Source organism: Phytophthora ramorum (assembly GCF_020800215.1).
Source record: "Phytophthora ramorum isolate Pr-102 chromosome Unknown Phyram_PR-102_s0002, whole genome shotgun sequence".
Taxonomy (NCBI): Eukaryota; Oomycota; class Peronosporomycetes; order Peronosporales; family Peronosporaceae; genus Phytophthora; species Phytophthora ramorum.
The window spans coordinates 1,230,419-1,244,513 of NW_027150648.1; the positions used below are offsets into that span (position 1 = coordinate 1,230,419).

The 14,095-nt window shown below is 54.4% G+C and overlaps 5 protein-coding genes across 5 annotated transcripts; 3 read left to right on the forward strand and 2 right to left on the reverse strand.

Annotated features, from left to right (window-relative positions):
• Positions 1-421: 421 nt before the first annotated feature.
• On the forward strand, positions 422-1,267 carry KRP23_1808 (uncharacterized protein; the record flags this gene model as incomplete). Its single annotated transcript, XM_067886464.1, has 3 exons — positions 422-479; positions 981-1,081; positions 1,160-1,267. 3 exons carry the CDS (start codon positions 422-424, stop codon positions 1,265-1,267), a joined length of 267 nt encoding a protein of 88 aa, XP_067749141.1.
• Positions 1,268-7,877: 6,610 nt separating this feature from the next.
• KRP23_1809 (uncharacterized protein) lies at positions 7,878-8,192 on the reverse strand (the record flags this gene model as incomplete). Its single annotated transcript, XM_067886465.1, has 1 exon — positions 7,878-8,192. The coding sequence occupies one exon, from the start codon at positions 8,190-8,192 to the stop codon at positions 7,878-7,880; it is 315 nt and encodes a 104-aa protein (XP_067749142.1).
• Positions 8,193-9,579: 1,387 nt separating this feature from the next.
• KRP23_1810 (uncharacterized protein) lies at positions 9,580-9,900 on the forward strand (the record flags this gene model as incomplete). Its single annotated transcript, XM_067886466.1, has 1 exon — positions 9,580-9,900. One exon carries the CDS (start codon positions 9,580-9,582, stop codon positions 9,898-9,900), a length of 321 nt encoding a protein of 106 aa, XP_067749143.1.
• Positions 9,901-11,788: 1,888 nt separating this feature from the next.
• Positions 11,789-12,502, forward strand: KRP23_1811 (uncharacterized protein; the record flags this gene model as incomplete). The annotated part of the gene is made up of 1 exon (XM_067886467.1): positions 11,789-12,502. One exon carries the CDS (start codon positions 11,789-11,791, stop codon positions 12,500-12,502), a length of 714 nt encoding a protein of 237 aa, XP_067749144.1.
• Positions 12,503-12,820: 318 nt separating this feature from the next.
• KRP23_1812 (putative glucan endo-1,3-beta-glucosidase eglC) lies at positions 12,821-13,708 on the reverse strand (the record flags this gene model as incomplete). The annotated part of the gene is made up of 1 exon (XM_067886468.1): positions 12,821-13,708. One exon carries the CDS (start codon positions 13,706-13,708, stop codon positions 12,821-12,823), a length of 888 nt encoding a protein of 295 aa, XP_067749145.1.
• Between the last annotated feature and the right edge of the window lie 387 nt (positions 13,709-14,095).

Here is a 14,095-nt window from a genome sequence, read left to right on the forward strand (position 1 = left end):
GCGATCGTCGAGGACGAAAGAGCAGCATCGACCGCAAGGACAGCGTTGACTTCGTGGCAATTCGCTCTCCTGTCGCGGGCCAATCGTCCTCCGTTACTCGACACTAAAACTGTAATACACTAGCACGAAAGCACTCTCTGCTCGTACTTCTCTGAAAATAAAACCCTCAGCGTGGCTGTCGTTAATGTTAAACCAGTCAGCCAGTGAAAAAAATGACGATAGGTCAGCGACTCTCCTCCACAGACTTGCCGCACTCATCAGGCCATCGTTAATACCGTGCTGCCGCGACATATTCTCTCGATTGCGCGCCACACGGTGCCGCGATTGCGCTGTAGGTGTTCGCAGTGCCGGTCGGTTTTCGCTTGTTCATTACCAATCAATTGTGCCTCGTCGAGTACAAATCTCCACTCAAGACAAAGACATGAGCGCCGCGCAGATTGCGTTCGGTGTTATGTCAATTGTGACCTCCGTGGCTCTCTGTGCGTCCCCACTCGCTATCATTCGACGTGCTGTTCGTGCCAAGTACGACGGCCAGTATGCCGTTCACTTTATCACTCGCTAACTTCACCAACGGCGCCGTCTGGACCGTGTACTCCGTCATGATCAAGGACGTCTGGGTCTTTGTCCCGAATGTCATGGGTTTCGTCCTCTCTTCAATCCAAGTGGTCATCTACGTCATCTACGTCGTCTACCCGAGCAAACATGACGTTGATGTACTGTTGTGGTTGTCCCTGTTAGAGCTGACGACGACACGCCCCTATCGGTCATCATCACCCCTCCTCGCAAGGACAGCCTTAAGTGCGTGGCAATTTGTTCATCGTCCGCGCGATGCCTTTCCTACTAGTTTGACGAACAACAACTTTAGGAAGTACATTTGCATGGTATAATGCTTGAATTTCGTTTTGAAGCAGTCGATACGTTTGAAAGGAATTGTAGAGCAAATTGAAGGCACACGAGGGGGTTCTTTTACTTTATAGTAGGCTGCCTTGCGGAACAGAACGCCTTTTTCATCCGACGACACTTCGACACCGCTCGAGGCCAGTTCTCGTCCATGAAGCGGAAACACACAAATCGAACCGCCGTAAGTCTGAATGGAGCATTTGTTTGCCGTTCTCACCGTGTTGGTGTGTACTCACAGACCTTGTGATCTGCATGCTAGCTCGATCGCGACGTATGGCCGTCACCTGCTGCGAGGTCCATTACCCGAGCTCCGTCGAAGCTCTTCTTGAGTCACTTGACCACCCTTGACGTGCTGCACGCCCATTGAGATCGACGGTCGTGCCCGTGGTACGCTTAGCCACTGCGCTGCAACGTTGTGGTCTGCCATCCACTCGAGCACGTCGCTCCCCGGCAGAGCTCTCCCCGAAGCTCCTTTACCAGGCCAAGTCCAGCAGCTTCCCCCATCGCTTCTGCACCGTTCGCGCGTAGTGGCCACTTCAACACTGAACAACTAAGGTTCACGTCACCCTGATAATGCCCCTACTCACGGATCCGGTGGCTCGCAGGCGTTTTCTAGTGGCGACGAGGCGACGGCTGCCTGCGATATGCTGCAGGCCCACCAATCTGCCGGATTAGATGACCAGGCAGCACGACTTCCGGTCATAAATCGTGCGTGGATGGGAGCATCACCACCACCTTGCGTAGAACTCTGGTGAGCTGGTGGCCACTTCCCGATTCGCCTTCGAGAGCGCAACCATTCGCCGTTTAACATGACCGGGCACGAGACCGCCGTGATCGTGGCCAAGGTGCTGACCATCGTCACTACCATCATGCTGCGGATCTCGCTCATGCCCGACTTCAACCGGTGGCGACGGCAGCGCAACACCGGGGACATGTCGGTCATGCCCTGCGTGCTACTCTACACCAACTGCTACGCGCTGCTGTACTACGCGTACGCCATCGACGACATGCTGCCGCTCTTCGCGACGTCGGTGCTCGGCGTCGTGGTGGGAGGCATCCTCGCCTACTTCTTCTACCAGTGGACGGACTACAAGCGCGCGACCATGCGGATCTTCATCGGGTCCTTGGTCGTGTGTGTACTGGTGACCATCTACGGCTCCCTCGCCCTCGCTGGCAAAACGGGCCAGACTCGAGATGCGGTGGGCACGACGATGGGTTTCATCACCGTTACGACGACCATCGTCATGTACGCGTCGCCTATGACTACCATTGTGAGGGTCATTCAAACCAAGACGGCGTCCTCCATGCCCTTCACCATGGGGGTCGTCGTTGTGGCCAACAGCTTTTGCTGGGGCTTCTACGCGGCGCTGGTAGACAACCCGTTCATCCTGGCGCCGAACATTGCTGGGTTCACGCTGGGCATTACCCAGCTCAGTCTCACCTTCATCTACCCCAGGAGCCCGTCGAAGGACGCGCAGACGGCTATCGATGTGGAGAACCTCCACGACCGACCTGCGTTATCTGTTGTGGTTCTCTCGCCGGTTCAAGATGGAGAACAAGAAGGAAAATTGAGCTTTGTGGACAGCCGGAAAAGTCCGAGCTTCGTTGCAATGCGCTCTCCGAGTCGCGAGGAGACCAAGTCGTGGCGTGAGATGAGAAGCAGCGGCCGTCAACAGTAATTTATGCACTAAGTTTACTAATATCTACTTTGAATCGGAAGCCCCATGGTTTCTGTCGTAAGTAAGCTACTTTGGAGCTTGGATTTTTAAGTAAATTGCAACGCGCTTTACTATTTTGCTTGGCCCTACCTTGATTTTTAGTGTGCTCGGGTAACGTCATCGGGTGCTCGTGCAAAGTAAGAAACGGTTAGTGCCCGCGCTTCGCACTTCTTCTGTCTCCTTCTGCGCCTGCAACTGGGCTGTTCCTCTCGAGGCTGTCAGGCGAAACTTTTAGGAATCGTTGATCGTCGATTCACTTCCGTGTCCAAACTAAGCGAACGAGCTGCCGGCTTCGAAACATCGAGTCATATCCCAATCCGCGTCCAAGATCACACGACTCGCGCACTCCGATGAGCGGACACGAAATTGCTGTGGACGTGTTCCGAGGCCTGACGATAACCACGACGCTCCTGCTTCGAGTGTCGCTGCTGCCAGATTTCCGGAGAATGCACAAGAACCACAGCACCGGCGAAATGTCCGTCATGCCGTGCCTCTTGCTCTTCACGAATTGCTACGCAGTCATGTTTTACGCTATCGCCATCGACAACATCATGCCGCTGTTCGCCGTGTCGATCCTGGGAATTGTCACTGGGGTCTTCTTCAACTACTTCTTCTATCGCTGGGCAGCCGACAAGCGTGCCGTCCTGATCGCTTTCGTTGGATCTTTTGTTGTATGTCTGCTGGTTACCATTTACAGCGTTCTGGCGCTGACTGGGCATACTGGCCAGTCGAAGTCGTCCATCGGAACGACACTCGGATTCATAACTATCTGCACAACCCTCGGGTTGTACGTATCTCCAATGGCTACGATCTCTCGAGTACTTCGGACCAAGACGGCGTCGTCGATGCCATTTACAATGGGAGTCGTGAACGTCTTCAACAGTTTTTGCTGGGGGACGTATGGCGCGTTGATCGGAAACATGTTCATTTTGGGCCCAAACATTGCAGGATTCATTCTCGGCTGCGCTCAGCTAGTGCTCACGTTTGTTTACAAGCCCACAACACCTGCATCGATCGAAGATGGTCAAGATGAAGACGCACTATCTGTAGTAGTTCTCTCACCTGTCCAGCACGGAGATCAAGACAAAAAGATTGTTTTAGCTTTCCAGGAGAAAAGTCCAGGTTTCGTGGCCCTGAGCTCTCCTCGGCATGTGGAACCGCAATCAAGTTGAAATTTCCCTTGTCTGGACTAAACATCTAATACACTTGACATTTCCTTTGTAAGGATAACGGCGCGAGAGCGAATGGCTTGTTTTGCCAGTCTCAACAAGTTGTATCCATGTGTAAGCTCAGCTTTTGTTGTGTTTTTTTTGGCACAAAATGAATGGAAATTAGCTAGTCTTCAAACTGGAATCCTCTGTACGCCTCGTTCATGAGCACGTACTTCTTCTTGATGTAAACGATGGAATCGGTCCCTAGCAGCTTGCGCTTGAGACTGCAAATTTCAAACTTATCCATTCGATCTGATGGCACCATATCGACCTCAGTGAGCATGAACATCATCACCACAAACCGAATATCAGGATCTTACCAACATCTTACAGCAGTGTATGCGCCTACAACAAAGGCGCTTTCTGGCGTGGTTGTGTCCCCTATGATGGCAAAACTGAGCGCAGTAGACAGTTCAAAGAGCTCGAGCTGCGCGCGCTAAAGAAATTCTCGGTATTAAAATAAGAATAATCATCAAAAACTAATACTTGTGAGTGTGTGTGTATTTTTCTTACTAAGCATGAAAACTAGATTTTCAGAGCTGGAATCGCCGGTGGTGATGCTCACCTGTGGATAACGTGGATCGGTTGGCTCCAAGACCTGTCGACGAAGCGCCGTGCAATCGATGGATCGTGGATGCACTGCGTCGTCGTTCATCAGGCTGGACGAAAACATCCCGCATGAAGACCAGTGCATCAAGCCCTGCCCATTTGTACCACGTGAAGACCACCCTACAAAGATATGCTCGCGACCAAACTAACGATTGATCCGTCTCAGCCATTTCCAACTTTGCGTCCAAAAACTCAGCGCCAGGACCAAGACGACAGAAAAGCAATGACCGCCTACGCTGTTGCTCTCGAGGTATCCAAGGTGGTCACCATCATCACCACGCTCATGATGCGAGTCTCGCTGTTCCCGGACTGGAATCGATGGCGCAAGACCCGAAACACGGGCGACATGTCCGTGCTGCCGTGCGTTTTGATCTTCATGAACTCGTACGCCTCACTGTACTACGCCTACGCGACTGACGACTACATGCCGCTGTTCGCAACGTCGATGCTCGGTGTTGTGGTGGGGATCTTGCTCACCTACTCCTTCTATCGCTGGGCTGCGGACCAGCGCGAGGTCGTGAGGACCTTCCTCATATCCTTCGTCGTGTGTGTCGTGATCACGCTCTACGACTTTCTCGCTCTCCGCGGAGCTACGGGTCAGTCGCACTCCTCGGTTGAGACGGCGTTGGGGTTTATCATGGTCGCTTGCACGACCGGAATGTACGCGTCTCCAATGGCGACTATCGTGCACGTTGTCCGGACCAAGACAGCGACTTCGATGCCGTTCACAATGGGGGTGGTCAATGTGCTCAACAGCTTCTGTTGGGGAGTCTACGGCGCGCTTATTCACAACATGTTCCTGTTGATTCCGAACATCATCGGAGTGACGTTGAGCTTGACGCAGATGCTCGTCACTTATATCTACCGAAGCAGAGCATCGCTAGAGATCGACGACACAGTCGTAGTGGACGTTGTGGTTGTCACTGCATCGGAACAAGAACAGATTGAGGGCTCAACGAACATCGAGCATTCTTGCAAGAGCTCAGATTTCGTAGCAATCCGTTCTCCTCGTCACGGCGTCTCCAAACCTTGGCAGGAGACAAAAGCTAGCAGCAGTCACCAGTATGATGCATAAAAATTGTCCACCGAAAATATTATGCTGAGCTATTGAGCAACTGTATTATACACGAATTTAACAGAGGACTACTTGGTTCATGCTCAATGCCTGGCTCAAGGAGAGCTTTGCACTCTGCGATACCCGGTAATCGACGGATAGTGCATGCCAATGCGCTAAGAATTGAACCTCGTGAAGACCGCCCTGCAAAGGCGTGAGCTCGATACGGATCCGTCTCAGCCAGTTCCGCTTTTGCTCTACAGTGTACAACGTGCTCCTTCCTTAAAGCCCAAGACCACAGCTATGAGTGCCTACGCGATCGCCGTGACAGTGTCCAAGGTTGTGACGATCATCACCACCGTCATGATGCGAATCTCGCTCCTGCCAGACTGGAATCGATGGCGGAAGAACCACAGCACTGGCGAAATGTCTGTGATGCCGTGCGTGCTGATCTTCACCAATTCCTACGCTGTGCTGTTTTACGCCTACGCTATCGACGACTTCGTACCGCTCTTCGCGACTTCGATGCTTGGTGTCGTGGTTGGAATCTTCCTCGCCTATTATTTCTACCGCTGGGCAGTCGACCAACGCGAGGTCCTTCGAGTCTTCGCCTTCTTCTTCTTTGTATGTTTGGTGATCACAATCTACGCCGTCTTAGCGATCTGCGGCCTTACAGGCCAGTCGCATTCATCAGTGGGAACGACCTTAGGCTTCGTGACTATTGCGACAACGACAGGAATGTACGCGTCTCCGATGGCGACGATTGTCCGAGTGGTCCGGACCAAGACAGCGACGTCGATGCCGTTTACCATGGGCGTTGTGAATGTGCTCAACAGCTTCTGCTGGGGGGTCTACGGCGCTCTGGTCCACAATATGTTCCTGCTGGCCCCGAATATTGTCGGAGTATCGCTCAGCGCCACGCAGATGATCGTCACGTACATGTACCGAAGCAAAGAGCGGATCTCATCGAGCGAAGATCTCCAAGACGCCGACGTTCTGGTGATCTCTTCCGACCAAGACACGGAACACGATACCAGCAGTTGTAAGAATCCAGACTTCGTGGCAATGGACTCTCCTCGACGCGAGGATTCAGCGCTACGACGGGACCTGCAACAAAGCAGCAGACAGCAGTCAATTACATCCACAAGGTTGGGCTTTGACCTACCGAGTTGACAACTGAATCGGACACGAAATACCTCGCTCTTCTTGCAGTTTTGGCGACGCCGAGCGCGTCAGCTCCTTTGCAAGTGCATGTTGCCGCGTTGCGACGACATAGATGATGCAAAGTGCGACCAATCATGCCGGGCGAAGCAGCAGGCATCAGGATGTTGCGCTTGACAAGTCTCACTTCCCATTGCGCCTCGGACGAAAAATAATACTTCGAGGTACAGTAGAACCATGAGCGGCGCGGACACGGCCATCCTGGCCTTCAAGATCATCACCATCGTCACGACCCTCATGATGCGGGTCTCGCTGCTGCCGGATTTCCAGCGGATGCGGAAGATGAAGAGCACGGGCGACATGTCCGTCCTGCCGTGCGTGCTGCTGTACGCTAACTGCTACTTGCTGTGCTGGTACAGTTATGCCGTGGACAACATCATCCCGCTGTTTCTGACCGCGGCGCTCGGCGTTATTGCGGGGATCTTCTTCGCCTTCTTCTTCTACCGCTGGACAGCGCACAAGCGCGACGTCATGCGGATCTTCCTCATTTCAGTGGTCGTGATGGTGCTCGAGACGATTTACGGCCTCCTCGCTCTGCTAGGCTGTACCGGCCAGAGTCGGTCGTCTACAGGCACGACGTTGGGTGTCCTCGTCATCATCTCGTCCGTCGGCCTGTACGCATCGCCCATGGCCACCATTCGGCATGTGATACGGACCAAGACGTCGTCCTCCATGCCGTTCACTATGGGCGTCGTGAACGTGATCAACAGCTTCTGCTGGGTCGTGTACGCCGCTCTCGTCGATGACATCTTCATTTTGGTGCCGAACGCTTCAGGTGCGCTGCTAGGCTCGCTTCAGCTCGTCCTGACGTTTATTTATCCGCGCAAGGCACCGTCCGAAGGCCAGATCATCTCCGCGACGATTAATGATCCTCGTACAGCATCGCTGTCGGTTGTGAGTCTCTCCCCAGCTCAGGACAATCGAGAAAACGCGAAGAGTGGCGCAGTAGACGGCGCAAATTTCGTCGCTTTACGCTCCCCACTGGTGTAAGTTGTCGATGGCATTATTGTAGCCCAAGAAACATCGAATAGAGTGTCAGAGCGCTGCGTGTGCTTCACCAAGATAATTGTCTTTATTCACGCAAATTTACACTGCTTTAGACGCCTCTAGTCGCGAGATATTTTGCAATTTTATGATCGACGCCAAGTCTAAAGGTTCAAACGTCTACGTGGTCAATTCCTCGGTCTCGGGCGGCGTAAGGTAGAACGACGAGTTAATCTCAGCCAGCACCGTGCGCTCTCCCGACGCCTGGTAATTGCGGTGCAGCCAGTCCATGAGGTAGTAGTTGTATCGCTTCGCGAAGACGATGACCTTCTCGCGGTGGATCATCCGCGGATAGAAGCGGAAAAACCACTGCAGGATCTCCACGTGCTCGTTGCGACTCGCATTCACAGCTGCATCCATGGTGCATCCCTCCGAGCGCTTGTTGTGTAGGAACAGCAGCACCTCAAAGTGGCCGCCAGCAGCAGCTTTGTCCATAGCGGCAGTCGAACAACCTTCCGCACGATTTTTGTGAAGCCATTTGAGCGTGTCAAGCTTGCCGTGTCCGGCAGCGCCATCCATTGCAGCTTCCGTGCAGCCTTCCGAGCGGTGGGCATGTAACCACTTTACAATACGGAGGTGTCCGCCAGCAGCAGCGCCGTCCATTGCGCGCACCGTGCAGCCTTCGATTCGGTTGTCGTGTAGCCACGTGACCACTTCGAAATGGCCGTTCGCTGCTGCTTCATCCATCGCTGCAGCAGTACAACCTTCACTGCGATGGTCATGCAACCACTGAAGCATTTCCAAGTGTCCGGCCGCGGCAGCCCCATCCATCGCCCGCTCGGTACACCCCTCCTCGCGATTTCGGTGCAGGAATTTGACCACGTCCAAGTGGTTGCCGCGTGCTGCGTCGTCCATCGCATTTGTCGTACAGCCTCCACCTTTTCCTCTGCTTGATCGTGAGCTGCTGCTGCTACTGCTCGCTACACTCGCAGAGCCGCTCACATGCTCCGCCTTCGGTCGGTACTTGTTGAGCCACATGACCGTGTGTACGTGGCCATTGGCAGCAGCAGCATCCATAGCGCGCGTGGTGCACCCCTCGCTCCGATTCGAGTGCAACCACTGCACCAGCCCCAAATGTCCGTTCCTGGCCGCACCGTCCATCGCATCCGTCGTGCACCCCTCACTTCTGTGTGCGTGCAGCCACTTGACCACGTCCGAGTGTCCATTCATCGCTGCGTCGTCCATTGCCACGTGCGTACAGGCATATTCTTTGCCTTTGCGATGTAGCCACTTGACCACTTCAACATGTCCGTTCGCCGCGGCGGCGTTCATGGCGCGGGGGGTGGCAATGCCCACTCCAGACTTGTGCAGCCACTTGACCACCTTCAAATGACCGCCCGCCGCAGCGTCTTCCACCGGGACTCCTTGGTGTCTACACAGCGAGTGCTTGTCCATCCACTTGAGCATGTCCAGATGTCCACCTTTGGCCGCTTTCGCCGCCGCAGAGGACGACGCCTCGTGCCGCACTTGGTACAGCCACTGGATCAGCTCGAGGTTCCCATTGGCCGCGGCCAAGTTCATGGCCCGGAGCTTCGTGGGCGGCCTCGTGTGCTCCTGTAGCCATCTGACCACGTCAAGGTGATTGCCTTCCACTGCATAGCGCAGCTCATTGGCGCCCCAGAAGACGTGGTCGTGGTTGTCTTTCAACCACCTGAGTACCTGCAATTGTCCGTTCCTGGCCGCCTGCTCCACCGCGCGCGTCACGAGACCCCCCGGTTGGAAGGTCAATAGCCACTGCATCATGGCCACGTCTCCGCGCGCCGCCGCGTGCTGCATGGCGCCCGAGAACTGCGCCTGTTTGTAGAACGCATCCAACGTGACCATGGCGCCGGACCGCGCCGAGATGCCGCGCAACAACCGCATGGATCCAAATGCCGCCGCCTGCGTCAACGAACAGCTCGGCGAACAGTCCAGAAAGGCCTCGACGGCTTCCCACACGTGGGGCAGCGCCGACATGTGCGGACGCGAGCGACGCACCACGCGCACGCAGGTTAAAGGGCCGATCCATGTGCCTCCAGCATGGAATTCGTCGTCGATTGGCGGGTCGATTGGCTGCGTTGGGGCTACGGGCGCGACGAGCTCCGGCGCATGTCGAGACGTGTCCCAAGGCGTCCAGATCTCCATGCTGCGAATGGGAAAGTGATGGCTTTTAGGATCAGCATGAGCAAGTTCAGATAGCTACAGACAGTGGAAGGAGGATTAACCGCTTTAGTGACAAGGACCTTTATGTAGTGACTCATGTCGAGAGTAGATATGTATGCGCTTGTGGAAGAAGTTGGAAGAGTATCGGAGATTGGTTGTGGAGTTTAATTCCCTGTGGTATGCGAAGGATGAGGGAAGGAATCAGATTCTGGTGCCTGTGCGCTGCAGCGTTTCCTGTGGAGGACAATTCTGGCTCGACTGGAGGACACTCTGGTGAAAGCTGTTCCTCATTGGCCCTGTTTAGTGCGTGCCGGTATGTGCGGCACATAGTCCACCGAACGCATTGAGATCCCGCAGCTGTAAACGAACCTGATGGTCGATGTTGGAGCAAAAAGTGGTCAGAGCAAGTCTGACTTTGCCTGGCGTCCGGCGGGGTCTCCGCTGCGATCGAGGACAAATCCAAATGCGCGCAGCGATGGAGCGTGAAAGAGCTTTGTAGGTACTGTGTCAACTGCATAGGGTGTCGTGAACGGCACGGCGGCTTTGCCACGAGGCAGCTCGTCTATCACGGGATCCGCAGAGCTTGCTCGACTGCGAACAGGCAACTCGCTACCGATGTACTTATTACATACGGTTTGTAAATACCAATGGTGAAGTGTATCGTGGAGCGGTGCCGACTTGTGATGCTTTGATGCACATGTCGTTGACAACAGGATGTGTTTTAATATGTTTGCTGTGCAGCAATGCAGGCGGGGAGATGTACGCGATGACACAGTTGAGGGGGATGTTTGTCGCGACGTGGCATCGTTGATTTGTGCCTCTGTAAATGGTCTCCGCGCCACGAGCACCGCAACGCACTAAGTTTAATGAATATGTGAAATGCGTGTCCACATATACCGGATACCTGTAGTAGCGTTGGTGCACGGAGGTCGAATTGGTGCAAGATTGATTGTGGTTATTGTGTTGTGGGTTCTGCTCGAAATTTCCATGCGAGAGTGAGAATCGTCAAACCGTCGGTGAAATGAATGGTTACCCAAAACACATGTGTGGAGCGAGGTAAATGACTTGAGTTTTGTATCGGTGGTGACTTCACAATAATAGTGTTTCATACAAGGATTGGTTTTCAGAAAATCATACTGCAACCAATACACTAGGGGAAAGCCGCACGAGCTAGGCATGGTGCGTGTTAAATATGGAAATGGGTGAATTGGGATATTGTTGGTCGTGAACAAAGGTCTCCACAGTTTCAGCCATCAGTAGTAAAATGTCAAGATACTTATTACGGGGCCACTTGCATATTTACGGGAGCCTAGCTTTGCCAGTAAAATACTACAGTTATTATTGTTAATTTCCCCCCGAGTCCTGCACGAATCGATACCGCGTTGTTGGAGCAGAGCAGTAAGAAGAAGAAAAACTCTCTTAATCGCTTCAGTCTTGATGTATGATGCGCCGTAACACCAAAATCTTTTATTTCATGCGAGAAAAAGTCGCAAACCTGAATAAAAGTCATTTTGCTCTGCTTGTCTTGTTAAAATGTTGCATCATTATGAACTGAGCACTGTCGCACGGGTAAACAACGATTACTCGAGTAGTTAATGAATCTACAAAGAATCTAAACGCAACCGGATGGCCCTGTGGAATCCCTTGAGCATGCAGGGATGGTACTATTAGTACATGTAAAACACGCCGTTCCATCGGGCACCGCAAATTGAGCTTGTCGCTGCTTCGGAAGTACTTAACGTAGCGTGTCATACGCTGCCTGCCATTACTCCTCCACTACATTTTTGTCGTTTTCACCATTCCTCATCCATTCTCGAATTTGCCAGCAGCCCCTGCGAACTTCAGCTCCAATTGCCAACTTCCGCGTCCCACCTACAATATCCAGACTGATGCCGATCTCGCGAATCTTGACGACCCTGCTCCTTGCCTCTTTGGTCAACTTCGGCTCCTCACTGTACGTCCAATTCCAGTACGGCGGCAAGTGGGTTAACGTTGGGAATCAAGACCTCAACGCTGTCGTCTACAGCGATGCATACGCCAACTTCAACCAAGTGGGCGGAAGCTATCAGAGCTCGGGGTCTGGGTGGACAAGCGGCGTTATTTGCAGTAACTACGACGATGGGTCCTACCCTGCCGCAGATGTGACGTTCACCGTCACAGGACTAGCTTCATACGGCCAGGACGACGACCTCAGGATATCGGGCTGGGACTTCCGCGATTTGTTCGTCCAAACGATGTGGCAAGGCGTCCAGCAGATCACCAATCCGACGGGTTGGTCCGTGTGCTCCCCAAAGCTTTCGTCGCCGGGCTGTGGGGGAATGGCTTGTGCCAGAAGCTGCTACCCGACCAACACCAACGCCCAGTGCACTGAGCTCACGTGGGGCCACAACCTGCCAAGTATCCTTCGCGTCAACACTTACGACGACGACGGCACCTTGCGTCCTGAGTTCTTTGAAATCCGATTGACAGACATTGCGTCTGGCACGGCCGGAACGCGTGGGTGCTCGCCGGCAGTGAACGAAGTAGCGTTAGCCATCGGGCTGATCCCAGCCATTGGCAGCACTGTGAAAACGGCAGTTCAAATGGTTTGTGCAGTAGTCTGATGATATGTTGCTGCTCGTCCGCCAACGTCCGTGATGCGCGGAGCGACGCGAAACCTTAGTCACCAATCTGCTGATTCGGCTAGAGATCCCACAGTAGCCTCGTAGTGCGGACGTACTGGAAAATAGACCCACTAACAACAAGTTTGATCAACCACTTTCATTACTACTTTCCGTTACAAGAAGCAAAGACTTGGTTTCTAGTCCGTCAGTCACTGGTGTGCTGGAAATTCTTGATTCAATCGTTCCGTACCATGAGGAACGAAGCGTCCACGCGCCGTTCATTCACTCACCTCCTCAGCGGGACGCTGCGCTGCGAGACTAGTCGCGGCGGAGACGCTGCTGGCTCGGGCCCTGCGGAATGTTCACGTGCGGGGACATGTCCGTGCCGAAGAGACCGAAGTGCTTCTCGTACTCCGCGCCAGTGTAGCTCACCGTCGTGTCGTACATCATGAACCAGTACGACTGGCCCTTGTCCGCAGACCACGTGACGTAGTCGTTCAGGTACTGCTGCATGCCTTCGTACGACGGCTGGTTCTCGCCGTAGTTCTCGCCGGCGTACGGCCAGCCCGTCTCCGTGAGGTGGAGCTTGTTCGGGCCGAACTTGGACGTCATCTGGTCCCACTGCGCCTGCAGCTTCTGCACGGACGGCTGCGAGCCCGGCGTGAAGAACGGGTAGATGTTCACGCCGATGTTGTCAATGGCGTTGGCCAGCTTCCAGGCGCCCTCGGCGTTCAGCCACTCGTTGATGCGCTGCACGGACCCCACCGGCGTGTTGCCCACGCAGCTCCTCACGCGGTTGATGAAGCCGACGAGCTGGTCAGCCGAGTACTTGCCGAAGCCGCCGTTCTGGAGGTCCTCGTTGCCGACGTAGACGGCCTCGACGGCCCAGGGGTTCCTGCTGTAGCCGTCGCACACCGCCTGGATCTCGGCGTCGATGCGGTTGGGGTCGCACAGCTGCACGCCCACCGCGACACGGATGCCGGCGGCCGCCGCCATGTCGACGGCGTTCACGCCGCTCATCTGCGCCTCGTACGTGCGGATGCTGGAGAAGTACTGCGACACCTGCTTCATGTCGTTCGCGAGCACGTCCCAGTTGACGGTCGAGTGGTGCCACGGCGCGTAGCACACACCCGTGTTGAGGCGAGCGGCGTCAGCGGAACCGACCGCGGCGGCGGTGGCAACGGCGAAGGCAGTCGCGAGCTTCATCACTTTACTGCTTTAGTAGCTGCAGACAAGCTTAGTGGCTGGTGTAAGGTCCTTGCGCTTGACAAGGAAGGTTGGGGAATGAGGTCTCAGTCCGACAGCCCCGTCGACGATAACGATAACCACAGGGTAGGCCGGGAAGACCTACTGTTCGAAGCCATTGGCAACGGCCCGTTGGTACGCGACACACCCAGGCATGAGGCGGAGGACTGGTCGAGGTCCACATGGTCGTCATCTGTACGGTGTCGGATCGTATGGCGGAGGATCCAGTCGTGATCTCCGAGATCTGCTCTCGCGGTCCGCTGGGATTGTGCGCTGATGGTAAACGCTGAAGTAAACTATGAACCGTGCAATAGTGCACCGCCTCTTTCGAGACTCGACACTGCAAAG